Raw genomic sequence first — 22,174 nt, forward strand, 5'->3', positions numbered from 1 at the left:
AATAATGTATTACAAACCTTTGCCATTGATTTTTTTTATGCAAGGAGCAAGAGGTAGATGTGTGGTTGCAATAGGTTCTATTGATAAAAAAATATCATGGTTAAAAGTAATGTTAGAACAACAAAAAAAACCCTTAGATGGATAAGGTTAGGTGTTAACTTATTAACCTATCCATGTCATTTGATTTATGTTGAATACTATAATCCAGTAATATTTTCAATTGTTTGATATCTTTTCCATTGTTTTTAAAGACTTATTGCACTCCAATTGTTGCTGAAAATACATAAAGTTGCCTATGAATTTGTATATTTCTATTACCAAGTAGTTGGAACACCATTACCACGTATATTTTCACATCATGTTTCAATGAATATTGTTGGGTTAGAATTTTTTTAAGTACTCAACTTGAGACTTTAAATGTTTGGTTACTTGTTAGAAAATTTTGGTTTCATATATGGAAACTAAAATTTCAGTTATTATTATTGCAATTTGAATATTTGTATACTTAACTTTGAATGTTAGGTTTAGGTTATTAAAATAAAAAATTTTAGTTAGTGTAAGACTTTGAATGTTTGGTTATTTACTTTTGAATGATAGGTTTCATACGTGAAAACCAAAATTTCAGTTTGTAGTATTACACTTTGAATGTTTGGTTACTTGCTTTTGAATGATAGCTTTCATATATGGAAACTAAAAATTCAGTGTATTTTATTACATTTTGAATGTTTGGATACTTAACTTTGAATTTTAGGTTTAGGTCATTGAAATCAAAATGTTTCACTTTGTATGTTTGGTTATATGATTTTGAAAGTTAAGTTTCATACATAGAAACCAAAATTTCTTGAAATTTAAATGTAATAAACTAAAATCTTAGTTGGTGTTTCAAGTATTTTGAAATACTAGTTGCCTATTATTTTGAGTGTTAGGTAAATTCTTATTATTAGTATATAAATAGCAGTAAGTATTTGGAGGCAATATCACTTTCATATTGTATCCTTCCAAAGAAGAAACTAAAAGTTATAGTTGTGAAAAATAGGTGTGTTAGTTTATCATTGCTGGTATTTCTTATTTGATTTAATATGATTGTAGCATAATACTTTCAATATAATGAACTTTATTATAAATAAAATGCATTTCTAGCTTTGTAAACGTCTTTTCATTTTCATAATTGTGAGTATAATGTTTTTCTTTGTAAGGAACAAGTTAATAACAAGTTTATAAAACCGCAATTTCTCATTAGTATATAAAAGTTATTTCAATATAAATATCTTCAAGATAATACAAATGCATGTTTCATATAATATTTTTAATTTATATAACAATTACTTTGAATTGATATTCCTATTAAACATATATATATATATATATATATATATATATGTCATAATAAATATGGATTCATAATGGTTTAAATCTCTTTTTGAAAGGGGTTATGATGATGTAATGAATAACTTAACCGATTACATTAATTATCGTTATTCTGCTGATAATGATGGAGATTCAAGTGACAATCACACTGCTGATAATAACAACAACGACAATAATGATTCAAATAAAAATTAGTTATATACACGGTATGTGCCCTCACATTATATTATAATACTTATATATATAAGGAACCCCATGTGGATTCTTACAACACTGGAATGCAATGATTGAATGAGATATTACATGAACATTGGACACGCTGTGTAAACATGTTTAGGATGGATGTGAGGACATTTTAAAGTTTTTGCTTTCAACTTGAAAACCAATATGGGTTAAAAGCATACAGAAGAATTTGTGCTTTTGAAAAAGTTGGAATATTTCTTTGTACAATAGCATTGAATACTTCCAACATAGAAGTTCATGAGAGATTTCAACATTCAAGAGAAACTATTAATATGTACTTTAATAAAGTTCTTAAATTAATTTGTTTGCTTGCTATAGATTTAATACAACCTACAAATCTTGAGTTTGTAAACATACCACGTGAAATTATGAACAATCAAAGGTATATGCCTCATTTTAAGATAATGAAATTATTAGTATTTATTGGTGATGCTTTGAATTAAATAAATTTGTAAAATTTATTTTTTAGTCAGCTAACATTAATGTTTATTGTTGGTTTCTCTTATATTAGAATTGTGTAGGAGTTATCAATGGTACACATATACATATGTGTGTGCTTCTTTAGAAAATCAAATTTTATTTATCGAAAAAAAAGTGTGCCAACTTAAAATGTTTTGGTTGCATATAAATTTGACATGCAATTCACATTTGTTTGGGCAGGCTAGAAAGATAGAGTATACGATACATGAATTTTTCTCGAGGCAATTAACAATGTACATATAAAATTTTCTCAATCACTAGAAGATAGTAACATGTATGTGTGTGTGTTTATATGTTAATGTTAATTTTCTTTTCACAATTTTTTATTTTTATCTCATTATATGTGTTTTACAGGAAAATGTTATTTGATTGATTTGGAATATCCTAATGAACATGAATTTTTAGGTCTATATAGAGGTTAGATATATCATTTATAAGAATTTTAGAGGTGATAACAACCACAAACTCATGAAAAAATTTTCAGTCGTGTCCAGTCTTTATTATATTATGTGATAGAACATACATTTGGAGTTTGGAAAAAAAGATGGCAAATCTTACAAAATATATCATCATTTACTTACAAGGCACAAGTTCAAATTATTATCGCATCCATGGCAATTCAAGATTACATTAAAAGAACTTTACTGCAAGATGTGATATTTATGAAGTTTGATCGTCATCTCAATTTTGTTCCCGATAATTTTTAAATTGATGTGGCTTCACATTCACAAGTCCAAATAAACCACATGCCTTCGAGTATAGATTACATACGTAATGAGATTGTAGCAGGTTTAATGACACAATTATAAAATATTATTATAATATATTTAGGTCTCTTTACAATATTTTATTGGTTATAAAATTAATTTTAATGTAATTAAAAATTAAGATTATCAATCAAGTCCTTTTAGATAATTATATTATAATATCAATTGAATCATAATTTTTAATCAAATACTTTTAACATGCTTTTCATGAATAGAAAGTTGAACCAAATTTAAAACCAAACATATATTTCAACCTCAACAGCCATAATAAAATATATATTTTAAAAAATTATTTTTATTACATGTAACTATTATAATAGCTGACCCATTTTTAAAAGTAAAATTTTTATTTAATTTTATATGTAATTCATTAATTTTATTAAAAACTAATCATATAAAATTCACGTGATCCATACTTTTATTGATTATAGATTAATACATTAGTTTATATATAAATTTAGCATAAAAAATTGTTTGATATATTTAATAATTTTTCTTACAAAACTACTCGCAAATGGATCGATGACTGAACAATTATTTTTTTCCGAGAAAAATAATAAAATCATCGACTAATCCATGCGCCTTAGGCAAAAACAATAAAAACCATAGGTTCTTTGACTCGAACACAAGTCATCCGATCCAACGGCTACTAGTACCCCTGAATAACTCTTTTATTTAATCACCACCTACCGGATCACTCGAACCTTCCTATAAAATATCCAACCCGTTGGCCGTTATTATTCTTTCACTTTCAGCAAGGGAAAAAAACCGTAATTAAGAGAGAACCCGAAAAGCGAAGATGTCGGGCATGGGAGACGGGTATGTGGGCACTGCCCAAGACGCCGTGAGGATCCGGCGGTTACAGAAGCAAAGAGAAGCTGAACGCCGTAAAATTCAAGAGCTCAAATCTAAGTCAGCCTCCGCTAAGGACCAGCCCGGTCTCCTCCAATTCGGGTCAAGTACATCCGAGGTAAATTTGTAGAGTTTACCTAAAAATCTAATTTTCTAGGGTTTTTTAATTGTCTGACCTGATTAATTGCTAGTTAACTGCGATTATGCCTGTGTTGATGTTAATTTGGATTTAATTTGTTTTTTAGATTCTCGAGACTGCATTTAAGAAGGAAACTGTAGGTCTGGTTACAAGAGAACAGTATGTAGAGAAGGTAGCAAAGTCTATTAATTTCTTGTTTTTGGGTTTCGTTTTTTTGTTAACGTTAGTGAAAATGATAAGGTGCTTAATCAATAATGTTGTTTGATGTGCGTTTGTTTCCATAGAGGGTTAATATTCAGACCAAATTTGAAGAAGAAGAGAAGGAGAAGTTAGAAAAGCTACGGAAAGAGTGAGTTTGATTATGGTGTTTTCGTTTTATATTCTTTGTTTTGATTTTGAATGTTAGTGAAGATTTTTATCTTGGTAATGGCAGGGAGGAGGAGCTTCAGTTGCAGAAGCGGAAAAAGAGGAAGATTAGGGGGAATTCTAAGCTATCATTTGCTGATGATTTTGAGAATGGAAGTGATGAAGAGGATGGCGAAAACAGTAAGAAGTTACATGAGTTGACATACTAAGCTATTTAATCCGTGTATAAGAATCTGGTTTTGTGTTGGATGCATTTTGTGGATATTACCTTTTGCTTTGACGAGAGCATTGTCAACTAGCTAAGCGCGTTATATTCTATTTCTGTCTTGGAAACCTGCTGTTAAGCTGTACTACATCAACCATGTCTGACTGGTTGTTGATGGTCTTATTGGTCTTTTTGGTGTTCAGTTCGCCTTATAATTTCTTGGTAGCTTTTTTTTATAAAAAAAGATGTTATTTAGATGGGTTGAAAAGGCTTAAGCTGAGTTCTCTTCATGATCAAATCATACTCTGTAAATATGTTGAATGTGGTTTCTCATGGTTTTTAAATTGTGGCATGGTTAGTATTTTTAGGAAGAGGGAACATGAATAATAATATTCTGGAATAATAGATTAGGCACTGTTCCTTGTGCATATCCGAGAGTTTTGAATTGACTTTCTGTGCAGGACTCTTGCTTTGTAAATTCTTCCCTGTTGCTATGAAGTTTGTTTAACTTTATCCAATCTTGGTAGTGAGAGGAACTGGCAACAATTTTTATTTTAACCTTAACAATTTTCTTTATCAATGTTATCTTCAGAAAGCTTAGAGCCAAAGAGATTAGTGAACGGTAAACTTGGAAAAGATCCCACAGTGGAAACAAGCTTTTTGCCTGACAGGTGCAATGTTTTTCCTTTTCCTTCCACCTCTCACTCTCCCTTCATGCACCTTCAACTGTGAAAGGCTTTTGCATGGACTTGGAACTAACATATGAGCTTAGGGGTGCTGAGGATGCTGTTTCAGTGAGCGAGAGGCAGAGGAGCAAGCTGAGCGTGAAAGGCTGCGGAAACAGTGGCTTCGTGAACAGGAACAGATTCGAAGTAATTATTTTCATGGGCCTCTCCTATTTAACTTGGCTGCAATGAAAAACATTTTGAGCTAAATCAATTTTCTCTAATGACTCAGATGAGCCCCTTGAAATCACTTACAGCTACTGGGATGGAGCGGGCCATAGAAGAGTCATCCAGGTTAGACTTCACCCCACGTTTTTAATTTATTGACATGCCTTCAATTTTTTTCTTATCAATGTTGGTAAAATAGTATATATATCCTTTTTCTTATTAATTCATGGTTGGTTTATTGCTCTCTATCTTTCAGGTTCGTAAAGGTGATACCATAGGAGAGTTTCTTCGGGCAGTTCAGCAACAACTTGCACCAGAGTTCAGAGAAATTAGAACAACTTCTGTGGAGAATTTGCTTTATGTGAAAGAGGATCTCATCATTCCCCATGTGAGATAATTTTGAAATCCAGCTTTTAATAACAACAGCTTTTGCACTTGCTATCTTGAATTCATTCATTCTAGCAAATTTATACCATTTTCATGGCTGTGGAATTTCAGCAACACAGTTTCTATGACCTGATCATTAACAAGGCTAGGGGAAAAAGTGGTCCGGTAAGTCTAATTTCGCACCCTTTTAACTATCCATTGAGTAGCCAACAAGACAAAATAAGCATACATATTATTTGGACCATCTAATTACTGATATTCTCCTTCCCTTGTTTTTGTTTTCACTTGGACAGTATAAGAATTGAAAAACTAAGACAGTGGTTGGTTTCGGGATTTGTTCTTCTTATAAAAAAAATCTATCATGGAAAGTGCAGCAAGTGCTTAACCTGTTGTTAGTGGCCTGCCCACCTACAATTTTCCTGCAACTCTAGATTCTTTTACCGAGACTGTTGGTGCTTTTAAAAAAGCACTGCCAGTTCTCAGTATAAATTCTCATAATAATATGAAGGTAATTTGAATGATTGTATTTTTATTCTCTTTCTGTGCACAGCTTTTCCACTTTGATGTGCATGAGGATGTGCGCACAATTGCTGATGCAACTATAGAGAAGGATGAGGTGTGTTTTTTTTTATAATCTGTTTGTTGTTTCTATATTGATCTTTGGATTTTTCCCCATTGTAACGTGCTTATTTGTGCTTCTTCACATACTTTGCTGAAACAACCATGCTTATTTTTTGTCTTTGTTCTTTAACAGTCCCATGCCGGTAAAGTTGTTGAGAGGCACTGGTATGAAAAGAATAAACACATCTTTCCTGCTTCAAGATGGGAGGTGTGCCCCCTTCCTCTCTCTCTGATCATGTTCACATCTCCGCATGCTTGATTTTTTCCAAACACACGTGTCACATTTTGAATCGTGTGTGTTTCATGGAGCCCGGCAGTACTTGCATACCTGCTGCTACTAATGTGGTGGAGTCAAGGGGCAGTTTTAGTGATCAGTTTTTACCTCAAGTTCTTATAATTTTCCTTTGTGTTTGTGGCAGATATATGACCCGACACAGAAGTGGGAGCGTTACACCATCCATGGGGATTGATCGGATAGCTAAACACGGCTGCTGCAATTTTTTGAAAGTTTGTCCATGAAAGAGAAACCTGAAGTTATTTTCATCAAATGCCTGGGCTGAACTTTTGGACCTTAGATCGAAGCAAAGATATCAAGTTAGGTATTTGATACTTCAATGCGGCAGTGTTCATTTTAAGTAAAAAACTAAAACGCTTGGATGAGTACTGTTGAGAGCTGGCACTGTGCACCCTTTTGCATTTCAATGTGGATTTACCAATTACCATTCACTTTTCTTTTCTTTTTTTTAATTTGGTTTTTAATTATTTTTTTGGTGCCATTGCATTCTTTTAGGCTAAATTCAAGTGCAATTTAATCAAATTTAACTAAATAGAAACCAAGTAGAAAAGGCATCACATATGGTGATGATTTTAAAGTTTACATAAAAATTTTAATTTAATCATTTTACTTTAAAAATTATGCATGTTTGTATCTTAATATTTTTTTTTAATTTAATTGAGATATAAAAATTTATTTTTATTATTTTTAATTCTTGATTTTAGAATATAAAAAGAGGTTATCAGAGTTTGGTGGTAGAGATAAATATCATTGATATTAATTTACGCTATCAAAAAAATCAATATTTGTGTTAAATAGTAAGGGATTTATATAAAATGTTTTTTTTACATTTAAAAATTTCCAAGCTTGGAAGTTTTTATTATCATTATTTCAAGTTAATTTTGATTTTTTAGAAGGTATTTTAGGTCTTTTTAGGTCATATATAAGTTTATTAGGTTTCTAGAATATTTTTAAAGTATTCTGGGTTAAAAATAGGATTTTGAGTAAAAAACCTAGAAGCTGGATTTTTTAACTATTATAATAGCTGAAATACAAAAAAAATCAAATAATATCATACCTGATTATTTTTTATATATAAAAAATAATGTAAATAACATGTTATCATAGATAAAACAATAAAAAAAAAATTAAAAAAAAAATCCAAGCATGCTGGTCTACAAAGTAACATTTGATTTTTTATTTTTATTTTTTTAGATTAATATGTTTTCATATGTATTTTTAAAAATTATTTTTTATTTATATTTAAATTAATACTATTACTCTCTTTTGTTTTGTTTTTGTTTGTAGAGCTTTTTAAATGGATTTTTTTTTTGTATGTACTTAATTTTTTAAAAAACTTTCTTTTACGTATATACTTGCATACATATCTTTTATATATAAAAAGTTTATTTTTTTAAATATTATTTGCTTAATTTTATATAATATTTCTAAATATTCAACTTTATATATATATATATATATTTATTTTACTCATATTTATTTATATTATCATTTGATTAAATAAACAATTTATTTTATTTAGTAAATATAACTGGGCAAATATAATCTTTTATAAGATGAATATTTTGATTTATATATTTTTTATTTTTTATTTTATTTTTAATTATCATTTATAATTTTTTTATTAATGCATGTACTTCTCAATTTTATTTAATTACTTGTATGCATAATTTTTTTGATTTTCTCTAAGAAAAAAATATACATATAATTCTTTTTGTTGAAAAAAAAGCAATGCCTACTAACGCGGGTTATGTAGCTAGTATATCCTCTGGAAAACTATTGTTGAGAAGGTGCACTTTATTATAAATTGAAACAGTGAAATTATATATTTGATAAAGAAAATCAATGATTTGACATTAAAAGAGAAATGGGTCTTTTTACAGTCTATTCGTTATTATTAAATTGATTAGATGTATCTTGATTTTTTTGGACTGTTAAAATATATAATTGCCTTCAAGTAAAGCAAAAAAAGCTTAATTACGATGGACGAGTTTTTTATATATTTGTTTTAAAAAAATATTGCATGAATTTTATAAGAATTTTATCCTATATTTTAAAAATATAAAAAATATTTATTTTATTTTTTTAATATATGAGATGATGAGCTTATTAATAAGATATATTTTCAAAATTAAAATAAAAAATAAAAATATTTTTATTTCTTTTAATATACAAGATTATAAACTTATATATAATACAAATTCTTAATATTAAATAAAAAGATAATTTATATTTTTATATTAATATTAGAACAAATAGGTTTTTATTCTTTTAAGACGAAAACCTTCTTATTAATAGGATTTTTTATTAAATTTTAGATGGACAATGGAATATTTTATTATGCATAAAGTATAAAGTAAAAAGGATATTATCTTGATAAAAATAATTACAAAAAATAAATTAAATGAGTTTTGACATGATTTTCATCTAATTAATTACTTGATTTTTATTTAGTTAAAAATAAAAAATAATATTATTTTGATAAAAAAAAAACAATAATGGGGAAAAATTCAATTACAATCCTCTTTTTTTATTAGTTTTTCTTTTTTTTTAGATTTTTTTAAGCTTTATCTATTTTCATTTGAATTTTTTTGTTTTTATATTAGATAATGATACCTCTTGATTGTTGTTATTTTATTATTTTTTTGGGTTTTTTTCTTTTAATTTTATCCTCTGTATTTTATTTTAGTTTTGTTCAAATTTAATCTTTTTTTTTTAGTTCTTCTTCTTTTTATATCATATTTTTAATTTTTTTATTTTAATTTTGCCTCTCAACATTCTATTTCATTTGATTTTTTTTATCAAATTTTGATTTTTCTTCTTTTAATTACTATTTCTTACTTTATCTTTTATCTTTTATCTTTTTATCAAATTTTTCATTATTTTTTTCATTAATTTTTATACAAGATTTAATTCTTATTTATTTTTTTAATTTGTCAAGAATTTATTTAAGATATTTTTTAGCCTTTTGGATTGTGATCCTAGTTTGATAATTAAAGTTGCTGGTATTAAAAATTAATCCTAATTAACTTTAAATTTTTTTATTTTTTATTTTATTTTAGTTTATTCTTCCTTTAAGTTTTCTATTTTTTATTGTTTTTGGAAGTTAGCCTGAATAATAAAAAATGAACCCCGCCCACTCATGATACGAAAAAGAAAAATCTAGCCTTCCCGTATTTCGAAAGCAGTTCCCATGTACAGTGCACGCTGTCTTCATCTTTGGTGAGATGGTAAGAAAAAATAATAATAATAATAATAAAATACTACAAAACCACTATTAAAAATGACATAAAAAAATCCAAAACATGACACACTAGCATTTAAGGGGTAGAAGGATCGATAAATTGCAAGATCACACGTCGAAACGGCAACGTATAACCCGCGTTCTCCTATCATCAATTAGAGCCCTACCCTTCCATTTTCAAGGATACGTACAAACACACTCCCGTTATAATCGACGGTTACATTCTTTTCAGTTTGACTCGATAACCAAGGTGCTAGGTGCCTGGCTGCTTGATTTCCAATCCGATAAAAACAAAGCTTAGCAAAGACAACAAAACACTGAAAAATTTAAAAAAAACACCAGTAATAATCTCTCTCAGTCAACCCAAGAAGCAAGACAAGGCGATAACGATGAAGCATCTTAGGGTTTTCTTCTTCGCTCTCCTCCTCCTCGCTTCTCCTCTCCTTCAAGGTAATATCACTGTCTCCTCCTCTCATTTCCTAGATCTAGATCCAGATCCGGATCTACACGCACTTGCAAAACGCATCCTTTTCTGTTCGTGAGCTCTCTCTCTGTTTTTTTTCTTATCTGATTCTTGTGTCGTTTATCAGTTCTTTTTATCGTGCCAATCGATTGAATTGAGATCGATCTGATTAGGTTATTCGGAGATTTTGTTGACATTTCGATGGTAATGCTTGCGCGGATTTTATTATGTTTCTGTCATAGCTCTTCGTTACTGATTTATTGATTGACCAGGTGTTTTTTTTTGTATGTTTTAATTTGCTTTTCAAAGTGAAATTTGACTTGATGTTTTGCTTTGCTAATTAAAAAAAGTGCTTTCGAAATGCTAATTGGTGATAGAATTTCTAGTTGTAACATTTTTATGTTAGATAATAACACTGAGGTTTTGCTGGAATTGTATTGGAAGGAGTTTTTGTTGTTTTTTGGATTTTAATAATCCGTGCATGTTTTTTAAATACATCTGTTTGTGTTTTGAGTAATTGAATTTGTCCGTTTCCTTTTCTATTTGTAGTTGCTACGTGTCAGTCAGATTCAGATGCTGAAGTCGCAGAGACTGCGGAAGAAGTCAGTGATCTTGGGATTGTTGGTGAAGATGCACAGGATTTTGGTGATGCGAATTTTAGCCCAGCTCCAGGAGTTGAGACAGTCTGTGTTTTCCCCAAAAACAGTGCACGTTGTAAGAACTTTATTTGTATTGCTTTCATCTATGAAGATTATTGTTAATTTCTTAATGGGTTTGGAAGATGGATTTGTACTGCTTGTTTAATCTGTTCTCTCTGTTTGTTTTTTGGTTGTTGCAGTGGTAACGGCTGGAGAAGAGACTGAACTATTAGTTGGAATGAAAAATGATGGTAATAAAACTGTTATTGGCTTGTTTAGCAACGGGATTATAATGCTGTTTTGTGATCTTTCTCTTACTTACTCTCTCTTTAGTTCATCTGAATGTGTTTTATTGCTCTACTTCTTTGCATTGTCTTGACCAGAGGTAAGCTTTTCTTGTTTGAATGAAATGTAGGGGAGCTGCCCATAACTATCATTGCAATTAGGGCCAGTGTTCATCTTCCTTTTGATCATAAGCTACTGGTTCAGAATCTCTCTGCTCAGGTAATTGTCAGTTTATGTATGATTTGATTTGCAAATCAAATATCACGATCTCCATTTCAGGTTCTAATTTGATTGTTATAAATTATGTCAATTGCATGTCTTTGAAAATAAGCTCTTTTATTTTCTTCATATGCAGTGTTGTCCTGCACTATTTGGTGTGTTTTCTGTCCCTTGGCTGTCTAATTGTGTTTGCCTGGAAAAGGATAATGACACATGAAACAAATCTCCCTCTCCCTCTCCCTCTCCTTCTGTTTTGCTTCGTTGCATGGATTAGCAGTATGCATTTGGTAAATCTTGTGGATAGCAAAGTTCAGTATTGTCGATGCCTTTAACTTGCTCATCAAGTCCTGAATTATCTCTTAGTTCGCTATTTTGGCGATAAAAATAATTCTGCTCCATCTGAAAAACTCAATATAGTCTTTATATTTGATGATACATGTTAAATCAATTTGGAGCGCTGAACAGTGTATGATCAAAGGTTTGAAACTAAAATATACATGGGTTCTTTGGTCCTATAGCAATAACATATTTTTGTTTAGGCATTTGTTTTTTCTATTGGGGCTTCCCTCATTCCTTCTATCAAGCATTGATAATTACTTTTTGTGGGTTTCATATGCTTGATTAAGCATTTGAATCACTCACTATTGTTTATGTATCTCATGGCCCTGTTAAGGCTGGCAAAAGCCACAGGCCTAATATTCGGGTTATTTCTGGTGTACTGTCTTTGTTGTTTGGATCACATGGATTTTTTTATGACTATCTGCAACACTCTGCTTGTAATGCTGCTGTGAGGTTGATCCCCTGCCAAAAGTTCTAAGATATAGAAAACTTTTCTCTAGCTAGTTTACTTATTCTATAATAATTTTTTTTATGTTGGCAATGTATATTGTCTGTGATTCTCTTTGGTTGCTTTTGTCAGGCTTCACTTCCCTTTTTTCTTTTTTAGCCCTTACCGCCAAGAGTTATTTTTTTTATTTTGTACTGTTGAATTTTTCAGAATTATTTCGACCGGAAACTGCTATCTTCCATCTTTTACAGGGTTGATTGAATTCTCTATTTGTTATTCAACTGTTTTCTTTGTTTTAATTTAGGGCTTCAACAATGCAACTGTTCCAGCCTCTGCTCAGGCTACCTTCCCATATATCTTTGGTGTCAGCAAGTACTTGCAGGTACAGACATCATTACCCGAGAATTATGTCCTTTCCCAACTTTCAACTCTTACTTTTCCTCCATCACCTATTTTTTTTCCATAGTTGAGCTTGCATGTTTTATTCTCTTTGTGCAGCCTGGAAGCTTCGATCTTGTAGGCACCATTGTTTACGAGATAGACCAGCATCCATACCAAAATACCTTCCACAATGGTACCATTGAAGTTGTTGACTCTGGTGTTTTCCTAAGCATGGAGTCAGTTTTTCTTATTACCCTTGGAATCGCCCTTCTTGTCCTCTTTGGTCTATGGGTTAATGGTCAAATACAGAATCTTTCTAAGGTACTCACGATGCTTTCTTTTTTGCATGATTTTCTATAAGCAATTCCTCTACTGCCACTTGAATGTTAAATTATATTGTTTTATCTCTAATGAATATTTTCATTGCTTTTGAGAAGGCAAGTGGTGGATCCTCCACCGCACAATACTTCATTTAAGTTGGTATTGAAGAACTCTTTTAATTTCCACATGTACCTGGAACCGGCAAATCATGAGATGAATGGTTTTGATTTGGATAAATACCTATTAGGCAGGGAGCTTATTAGATTTCTGCCTGTGGTTGATATCTTAGCTACCATGCCTGCCTGCCTGCTTATTTGTAACTAATTTCATGTGTTTGCTTCATGAAATTTTCTTAACTTGCTGTTTTTCTTTGGTCAGAAAACTAAGAGGGCTCCGAAAGTGGAGGTTGGAACTGGGACTAGAGATGCCTCCATGGATGAATGGCTTGAGGTGTGTGGCTTTGGGTTTTAACTTTGCTTTCAGAAATCTCCTATGATTGACTGTCATACTGATTTATACGATAAAAAAAATCTCTTTCAGTATAGTTCTTCCTCCCACCCTTCTTCCCTTGTTAGAGAAATTTCGTAGCCTCATTTATAGTATCATTGGTAACAGAGAATCCAGGTGTAACTGATAAATCTGTGTTTCTACATTTTGTAATGTTCAGGGAACAGCATTGGCCAAGTCACAATCCCAGAAGTCAAAGAAGAAGAAGTAAACACTGGCGCATGCCCTGTTTCAGCTGCGCAAGGCACTGTAGAAGAGTGCAAGCTCTTGTAACTGACACTAGGCATTTGGAAATTATAAGAGAGCTCATGAAATGAATTAGTCCTGAAATTTAGTTCACTAAAGACCTGCCTCGCATTTGTAGAATGTGAAAGAAATTTTATAGTTTTTTATTTCCTGGTGAATTTTTGAAAGTTGAGCCTTTTTGAAGAAAACTCCGAGGTAGGAAGGATATCTTTGTCGTGAATTTAGTGAACTGCCTTATATATCACACGTTCTTTTTTATTATTTCAATCAATGCTTGTTTTCCTAGGGACCCTATTTATGTCACAGTTCGTTTGGTGCAGGAGGGATATAATCATCCGAGTAATTCTACTTTTCTCGGAATATTTGTCCTTGATGAGATTTTCTAATAATATCAATTATCGACGGGGTTGATCTCTCTGAGGGGTATTACAAAACATCCGCCATTGAGTTTCCAGTCTCTTTTCGGGAAACTCATTCCGGATATAGCTTGTTCGGGGACAGATAACATGATTCCTCAACATTTACTGCGACACGGGACCCGTGATAGACCGGGTTTTTTCAAGTGTTACCCCTCATGAGGTGTGTGAATGATGAAGTGCCTGGTGTTATACATCAGATTACCATCGTTAGAATTTCCCCCGTGAGGTCCCTAGTTTTGGAATTCGATGCTCTGGTTGTCATGGCTCCATGTAATTAAAAGATATAGTTAAATATAATTAATTAAAAGATTGATGTTTTTTTAAAATATAGAAGCGTTGAAATAATAAATAATTCAATAAGATTGAGATCAAATTATATAGAAATTAATTGTATAAATTATAAACAATAATAATACAATAATAACAACAAATTTATAATAATAACAAAAATAATACTAAATAATAATAATAACAATAAAAAAAGAAGAAGAAAACGATGATAATAAAAGTTTTGAGATGAAATATTAATGTAAGGATTAAATAATGATAATAACAAATATCTAGAAGATTCGCTAATGGTATGTCAAACAAGTATAGTATAAACTTTTATTATTCAATTGGAAACCACATACAAAAGATATTTTAATCAGGTTATAAATTGTTAACATAATTACATTAGTTATCTTATTCAAATAATGCTAATACTTGTAAATGTTGTCAGATATTCATGATTATAACTTATATTAACAACAAATCAAGTTTCTTTCATAACTCAAGTGATAGTTATACCATACGATATAGATTATGAAAGTGCCAAGTATTTGTTGTATCAAGTGTTATACAATATAAATCTAGATTAATCATTTAACAAGCAAAGTATTAAAGAGTGAACAAGATAACAAATACAAAACATGTTAGTATCAAACATTAAAGTCCATGTTAAGTTTACACTACACTTATTCTTACACCATTAGTGTAACCTTCATAATAAATTTAACTAGGCATAATGAAAGGAAAATAAATAAATAAATAAAATAAAAATATAATTAAGATAAAAGTTAACTAAGTAAAAGAAATAAAATGAAAGGTATAAATTTGATATTAATAAAAACAAAACATAAACAATACAAAAAATACAAAGAGAGAAAGGAAAAGCGTGATCTTGATCTGGAAACCAAGATGCCTAAATGCATGGAAAATGCCTCCTTTTATAGGCCAAAATTAGGAACTATTGATTTGATGACTAATTGATGAGTGGGTGGCCAACTCTTGACTTGGTGACAATCCTTATCTTCTCTTGTCTGCCCAAAACGTCATTGATAACGTCAAAACTGGAGCCAGTTGCAAACATGAAAGTTGTAGGAAATTGTCTCAGCGTTCTTGTGTAAAAAATTCAGCTCATTTGGACTTCTAGAACTCCAGATATGGCCAAAATCTATATATGGATCAAAAATTAAACAATGTTCGGGTTGCAAGACAGATTTGGACTTCTTCGTTGCTGCTACAATTTGAACTTGAAAAATGACCCTTTTAAATCTTGGGCTCCTATGAAAGTTATAGGCCTATGTTTTATCTTTTCATCTATATAAAATAGATATAAATTTGAGATCTACAGCTCCAGATATGACCCAATTACCGAATAGTGTTCCGATTTGGACTGCACCGATATCTCTTTTTGAAATTTGACCATCTTTTTATTCTTTCAATTTCAATTTTTAAACTCATTAATCAATCCTTTCATTTATGTGATAGGCTTGCATTTAAAATTAATACTTACCTTAAATTAAAAATATCTTAAATATATTATCATAAAATATATTTTAATTAATAAATTATTTATACTTTAAATATAAAATATTAATATAAAATTTTAATAAAATATATTTTAAAATATTAATCAAATATTCTTATTATCATAGCTCCATGGACACAAATAGGAGGTTGTTGAGCATTTAAGAAGGAGGTGATATCGAGAATTGGTCGCCGCTTCAAGATTCTGACAAGGGAGATCGGCCATCGAATTCTGGCCCATGAAAATGTCCGAAGCTCACCTTTGTTACATACCGAATGATTGTGTCCTCATCATTGGCTGGCTATTGAATTCAGGACACCATTGTGACCGGAGGCTCTTCGTCCGCAGAATTTCAAATATCATCTCAGGGCAGTTGAATTTCCCAAGATGTCCCTTGTACAGATCCGATGCCTTTTCATCTACAAAACTTGAAGTTCATTTCGAAGCAGTTGAATTTTCCCAAAATGTTTCCGATTGCAAACCCAAAAGATTGTGGCAGCACATATATCTACTCTTACCGCCGTCCTCAGTGAACATTACCACAGCAGATTGATGGAGGTCCCTTCTTCAAACAGTATTAATTTCCTCTTTCTGACCCATCCTCTTCGCACCAGCACCCAGACTATGTTAGGGCCTCACAATTCACGCGTTTAACTGTGTTATGATGGCCATGCCAGAACTGCCACAGCAGGCTGTTATGCCGGTTTTAGCATGGAGATTAACTTATTCTGAAGCATATTGCACGGTGTCATTTGCCTCATATAGTGCCCAAACCATGTGTTATCTTTCAAGGGAAGGAAAAGATCTGTCTGATATTGATATTGCACCTTTTCAGGGGCAAATAGTGGCGTCATGAAGAGAGTATTTGTTGCTTTACCTAATATATCACCCACTCATGACCCCTCATTTAATCTTTGATTGCTTGATTCTTGACGGTGGACAGATATAATCCACACAAATTTATCAGGTAATTATCAAAACACAAGATGAGGAGGAATAAAATTAATATGTTAGATAATTAAAAAAATTAGAGGGTTGATAAGAGGTAACAAATGATACTTGCTAAGTTAAGTAATCCATCATTATGATAATAATAAGGTGATATATGGAAAATTAAGTAACTAGTAGTTATGGTAATAGCAGATAATATCTAGTAATTCAAGTATATATATATAAAAAGTATAATAATATTTTAGAAAGATAGACTCTAAAAATATAAATATTAAGAATATTAAGAATTGAAAAGATTGTGAAACTTTGATTTGAAAAATTAATAATATATTTATATTTCATGAATTTTATGGAGAAAAAGAATTACAATATAATTTTATTATTATAATATTTTTAGTGAATTTTACTCCAAACAATATTAGTGTTAAATTCATGTAAGGTATTTAAGCTAATTAAAAATAAAAATAAATTTAAATATATTATTTAAATTCAAATATATTATACTCGAGCTATCATGCTCGAGCTTATAAAAGCACTGGGATGCATGCCTAGCACCCTTAGTTCTGGGCAACACCTCCAATGCATTACATCCATGCACTCACGCTTTTTTGAGCTGGGCTCGGGATATGTACCTGAGCTCATGTTTTTTCAGATTTGTTTTTTTTTTTTTAATTTTTTAATTTAATCTTATTTGGATTGAACTTAAGATCATTTTTCTTCCGTCTTCGCTGATTAACATTCTTAAAATGATTTTATTTCCAAGAAAGCAGCAAGCTCCCCTTGTCCTTGTGTGCGGTGTTATTGCATTTTTGTCCCCAGGATACCCTGACCTTACATAGCAAATTTAGTAGACCCAATTCAAGAAATCTTCTATTATTTCAGGAGTAATTCTTATTTTTATTTTATGGAGAGAGATGGATACAGAAAGAAAGCAGAGAACAACATCCGTATGATAATAATATTTTTACTTAATTATAAAATATTTCTTCTTTAACATACTCTTCTCTCTGCTATTGGCGACAAGTGAAAACGCCATTGTTGATTTTCATCAGTTGAAATTTACAGCAGAATAAAACTCGTAAATCATGCACGTAGCAATCAACTAATATATATTCAACCCGTCTTCAACACATGATAGCATGACTAGCTATGAATTAATACCTTCAAATAATCAGAGACTAAAACACTGAAAAAATCAAACAGCTTTCACGTGTCTATTGATGATAAACTCATATGTCGAAACACTGCATATTTTAGGGAGGGATCGTGCACGATACAGTCCTTTAATCGAGCTGTTAAGAGCATCAATTTTCTGTTGGGGTTTTGTGTTATAGGACGTGACAGCAGCATGGGCTTGGCGTAATAGGGGGTGCAAAACTTTAACTAAAATGGTGGCTCGCACATTGAATCCCAGATTTTTTTTTCCTTTTTTCTCCTCTAAATTTATTGTTTACTGCTCTTTTCTGTTGCACCAAAATGACAACTCTATTCGGTTTATAAGCGAGCAACGCACTGATATCTTGGACTTTTGAGAAAAGTTTAGGTTGGAAACCTGGCATTTTAGGTTGATTCACGAGAAATTGTTATCCGCCTCGGATATGTAATGTTTTCTTTCTTTTCTCTTCCAAGCTCTGAAAGTTGTGGTGCTGCAAAAACCATGTACTGTATTTTATAAAGCGAGAGATTTATTGTAAATTAACCACAAGTTTCAGTAAAGTGAAGTATTTATGAGGAGCTAGCTAGTAGGTTTAAAGAGATAAGAGCAGCTAGCACAAAGTTTTCTTAGCTGTGCACAGTTGAGAGCTCATTGAATGTAAGGCAATGTCATCCGGTTGATGAATCTGGTGTGCACGTTACCATATATCCTTTTCAAACCATAAACAAAAGTCATCTCAAGAGGGTCCCTAACCTCATGTGATGCCCTTAATTTGGTGTCGGAGAGGCTTTGAAATAACTCCTTGGCAACATTATATAATGAGTCTTCAGGGGTAACGAGCCCTTCATGCTCTGTATCAACAATACTAAAAGGAGGCTTATTACAGCTTCTGAGTTTGGCATCTGAGTGTTGGTGTTCCCAATGCGGATTCTCCCCGTTTTTCGAGGATCACTTCTGTGCTTCTACGTGTCCTTACTCTTTGCTGCAACTTTCTGCTATGCCGGTGACAAGACAGTTGAGGTAGATGGGTTAGCAGAATGTGCAGATTGTGCAGAGAGTAACATTAAGACCGTTCATGCCTTTTCAGGTAAACATGTTTTTTTGGCAAATTTTAGGGGTGCAGTCATTTTGTGACATCAATCGTAGTCACTATTATGTAACTTTTGTTGATCCTATCTATATAAATGCGTTGTCCTTTCCAAGGTCACACAGGCTTGTGGCATGATCAGCTAGACATTGTGAATTGTGACTGGCATATCTTGCAACATCTGGAAGGTGATGATAATCTGATGCAATATTTTTTGCAGGGCTTCGAGTGACAATTGATTGCAAGCCTGAAAATGGAGAGTTCAAAACAAGAGGGTTTGGTGAGCTTGACGAAGAAGGGAATTTCAAAGTGTCTCTTCCAAGTGATGTTGTGAAGGATGGGAAATTGAAGGAGGAATGCCATGCACAGCTTCACAGTGCATCAGCTGCACCATGCCCGTCCCACGATGGCCTAGAGTCCTCCAAGATTGTCTTGAAGTCGAAAACTGATGAGAAACACACATTTGGGCTTGCAGGGAAACTGAAGTTTTCACCTGTGACTTGCACTTCAGCATTCTTGTGGCCTCACTTCAAGTATCCACCACTACCTAAATTGCCTCCATTGCCTAAATGGAAACTTCCACCATTGAAAGATTTTCACCATCCTTACCTTTTCCCACCTAAAGTCTTTCCTCCATTCCCCCCGAAGGTCTTCCCACCTCTCCCACCAAAGGTCTTCCCTCCAAAGCCTTTTCCTCCACCACTTCCAGCCTACAAGAAGCCACTCCCACCTCCAGTTCCAATCTACAAGCCAGTGCCAAAACCACCAGTTTTCAAGCCACCTCCGGTCCCAATCTACAAGAAGCCACTCCCACCTCCAGTTCCAATCTACAAGCCAGAGCCAAAACCACCAGTTTTCAAGCCTCCTCCGGTCCCAATCTACAAGCCCAAACCACCAGTCTTCAAGCCCCCTCCCGTTCCAGTCTACAAACCAAAGCCAAAACCACCAGTGTTCAAGCCTCCTCCTGTCCCAATCTACAAGCCAAAACCACCAGTCTTCAAGCCCCCTCCCGTTCCAGTCTACAAACCGAAGCCAAAACCACCAGTCTTCAAGCCCCCTCCTGTTCCAGTCTACAAACCAAAGCCAAAACCACCAATCTACAACCCTCTCCCACCTCCTGTTCCCATCTCCAAGCCTCTCCCTCCAATCCCAAAGATCCCTCCATTTTATAAGAAGCCATGCCCCCCTCTTCCCAAGCTTCCCCCTCACCCCAAGATTCCCCCAATCTACAAGCCTAAACCACCAGTCTTCAAGCCCCCTCCTGTTCCAGTCTACAAACCAAAGCCAAAACCACCAATCTACAAGCCTCTCCCACCTCCTGTTCCCATCTCCAAGCCTCTCCCACCTCCTGTTCCAATCTACAAGCCTCTCCCTTCAATCCCAAAGATCCCTCCATTTTACAAGAAGCCATGCCCCCCTCTTCCTAAGCTTCCTCCTCTTCCTAAGCTTCCTCCTCACCCCAAGATTCCTTCAAAGTACCTCCACCACCCCAAGTTTGGAAAATGGCCTCCCTTGCCACCATATTCTCCCATTCATTAGGCTATATTGCAGCTTTCTTACCTGCAAGAATGATGAATGCTGCTTCTCCCAATTATTTATGACTGCTAGTGTGAAGTTCTCTATTCTGTACTGAAATAAACCCTTCAAGATAGGGAAAGAAAGCAAAAGAAGACATCATGGGGAGTGAAGAGCGGGGATTGTTATTTACTAATTATTACCTATGTTGCCAATGAAGTCAAATTGATTGTCTCTGTGAATTTCCTCTTTTCTTATTGACCTGTAAATTTCATCTTTCAATGCCTTTGCAATAATATTATATGTCATTTCTGTTAGAGTACTAATTCACTTACACTTGCATGTTGCACTGCTGCATGATGGCAAGCCAGCAGATAACTTTAACTAATTAGTCGAATGTCTTTTTCTAAAACCCCAGTAATAATTTCTTGTGTACTGCATCCACTAGCATGATCAGCTTGAGTTCATGTGTGTGTACCTAATCTGAGATATGGACTCGTCCCATTACCATATATAACTCATTTTGATGTTCAAATTAACAACTAGTGGTAGCAAAGATACTGAATTTGAAATAGGCCTTGCCCATTATCACAACTCGTTTTGATGTTCAAGAACTCCCAGTTTTTGGTTGCTAACATTGACACTTTGGGCTACTTAAAAAAAAGGACAGAATGCTCTTACAGGCTAAAGAGACTAAAGAGAGCGATAATGGGAGACAATTTCCATGTTTTGGTTGGCAGCTGAGCATTGACTGGCCTTTCTTTTTATCATATGGAGTATGGACCACATGCACGCAGCACAGGCAAGAGTGTGGTGCCAAAGGAAGAATCAAACCATAATCTTAGCAATCTGGTTAGCTAGAAACAACCATGAATCAAGCATTAGAAAGGTTCTTGATGGGCGTTACATGCCTCTGTAGTAAATTGAAGTGGAATACATCAGTACTACTGCGTCTGCCGAAGGAGGAAGGATTCGGCCATGGTCAGCCTGAGAGCTTCCTGTCCGTGCAAAGAGTAGCGTATGGGGTCCGAATTGAAGGATCCGATCATATATTTTTGCAAGAGCGGTGGGTTTTTTTGCAGGTGTAAATAAGCCTGATAAACACGTAGTTTTTTTTTTTCTTGGCGTCTTGGAGTTTGGCTGGTGTGATTTGTGAAAAAAGACTTGCATTTTAGATCATAATTTAAAAGTTGTTTTCTTATAAATAATTTATGATAAAAATAAGTCTAAGCTATAAGCTATTCGATTAATTAAAACTGATTTAAATTAAATTCTTGGAACAAGTTAGGTAGTGTAGAATCCATAAAACTGATTATATCAAAATTTTGACATAATTAAGTGATAATAACTTTATTTAAGTTAAAAATCATTCCTAATCAAAGTTATATCAATTGTTTTTTTTTTTTTAAAAAAATCATACCTTAGTTTGTACATTGCTTATGTCAACAATAGTTGTCATCAAATATATACTCTGTCCAAGTATTGAAAGAACCTGAGTATTTTTGTTTGTTTGTTAAAAAATAATTTGTTTTTAATAAATTCTGGAA

At 32.6% G+C, this 22,174-nt stretch overlaps 3 protein-coding genes across 5 annotated transcripts; all 3 read left to right on the forward strand.

Moving 5' to 3' along the window:
• The first annotated feature begins 3,502 nt into the window (after window positions 1-3,502).
• On the forward strand, window positions 3,503-7,084 carry LOC105134519 (protein XAP5 CIRCADIAN TIMEKEEPER). The gene is made up of 12 exons (XM_011038968.1): window positions 3,503-3,828; window positions 3,956-4,021; window positions 4,134-4,198; window positions 4,283-4,395; window positions 5,013-5,091; window positions 5,216-5,292; window positions 5,378-5,439; window positions 5,570-5,701; window positions 5,812-5,865; window positions 6,251-6,316; window positions 6,455-6,529; window positions 6,741-7,084. The coding sequence occupies exons 1-12, from the start codon at window positions 3,658-3,660 to the stop codon at window positions 6,789-6,791; spliced, it is 1,011 nt and encodes a 336-aa protein (XP_011037270.1). The 5' UTR covers window positions 3,503-3,657; the 3' UTR covers window positions 6,792-7,084.
• A 2,946-nt stretch (window positions 7,085-10,030) lies between these two features.
• On the forward strand, window positions 10,031-13,974 carry LOC105134521 (translocon-associated protein subunit alpha). The gene is made up of 8 exons (XM_011038969.1): window positions 10,031-10,310; window positions 10,873-11,037; window positions 11,162-11,212; window positions 11,377-11,465; window positions 12,557-12,634; window positions 12,751-12,954; window positions 13,333-13,404; window positions 13,622-13,974. The coding sequence occupies exons 1-8, from the start codon at window positions 10,250-10,252 to the stop codon at window positions 13,670-13,672; spliced, it is 771 nt and encodes a 256-aa protein (XP_011037271.1). The 5' UTR covers window positions 10,031-10,249; the 3' UTR covers window positions 13,673-13,974.
• A 4,872-nt stretch (window positions 13,975-18,846) lies between these two features.
• Window positions 18,847-20,944, forward strand: LOC105134522 (proline-rich protein 4). Of its 3 annotated transcripts, none has more exons than XM_011038971.1 (3): window positions 18,847-19,112; window positions 19,333-19,911; window positions 19,951-20,944. In XM_011038971.1, the coding sequence occupies exons 1-3, from the start codon at window positions 18,947-18,949 to the stop codon at window positions 20,649-20,651; spliced, it is 1,446 nt and encodes a 481-aa protein (XP_011037273.1). In that variant the 5' UTR covers window positions 18,847-18,946; the 3' UTR covers window positions 20,652-20,944. The 3 variants fall into 3 exon arrangements, with proteins under 3 accessions (XP_011037273.1, XP_011037274.1, XP_011037272.1); XM_011038972.1 differs by having other exon boundaries at window positions 18,849-19,112; window positions 19,333-19,793; window positions 19,902-20,944; XM_011038970.1 differs by having other exon boundaries at window positions 18,849-19,112; window positions 19,333-20,944.
• The last annotated feature ends 1,230 nt before the right edge of the window (window positions 20,945-22,174 follow it).

This window comes from Populus euphratica, unplaced genomic scaffold (assembly GCF_000495115.2).
Source record: "Populus euphratica unplaced genomic scaffold, PopEup_1.0 scaffold104.1, whole genome shotgun sequence".
Classification (NCBI taxonomy): Eukaryota; Viridiplantae; Streptophyta; class Magnoliopsida; order Malpighiales; family Salicaceae; genus Populus; species Populus euphratica.

Excerpts from the sequence above, each read along its gene's own strand:
- LOC105134522 (XM_011038970.1), top strand. The coding sequence starts at position 18,947 with ATGCGGATTCTCCCCGTTTTTCGAGGATCACTTCTGTGCTTCTACGTG. Across the intron at positions 19,113-19,332 it reads GACCGTTCATGCCTTTTCAG|GGCTTCGAGTGACAATTGAT; the intron begins GTAAACATGTTT and ends TATTTTTTGCAG.
- LOC105134521 (XM_011038969.1), top strand. The coding sequence starts at position 10,250 with ATGAAGCATCTTAGGGTTTTCTTCTTCGCTCTCCTCCTCCTCGCTTCT. Across the intron at positions 11,038-11,161 it reads CCCCAAAAACAGTGCACGTT|TGGTAACGGCTGGAGAAGAG; the intron begins GTAAGAACTTTA and ends TGGTTGTTGCAG. Across the intron at positions 13,405-13,621 it reads CCATGGATGAATGGCTTGAG|GGAACAGCATTGGCCAAGTC; the intron begins GTGTGTGGCTTT and ends TGTAATGTTCAG.
- LOC105134519 (XM_011038968.1), top strand. The coding sequence starts at position 3,658 with ATGTCGGGCATGGGAGACGGGTATGTGGGCACTGCCCAAGACGCCGTG. Across the intron at positions 4,396-5,012 it reads TGAAGAGGATGGCGAAAACA|AAAGCTTAGAGCCAAAGAGA; the intron begins GTAAGAAGTTAC and ends TGTTATCTTCAG. Across the intron at positions 6,317-6,454 it reads CAACTATAGAGAAGGATGAG|TCCCATGCCGGTAAAGTTGT; the intron begins GTGTGTTTTTTT and ends GTTCTTTAACAG.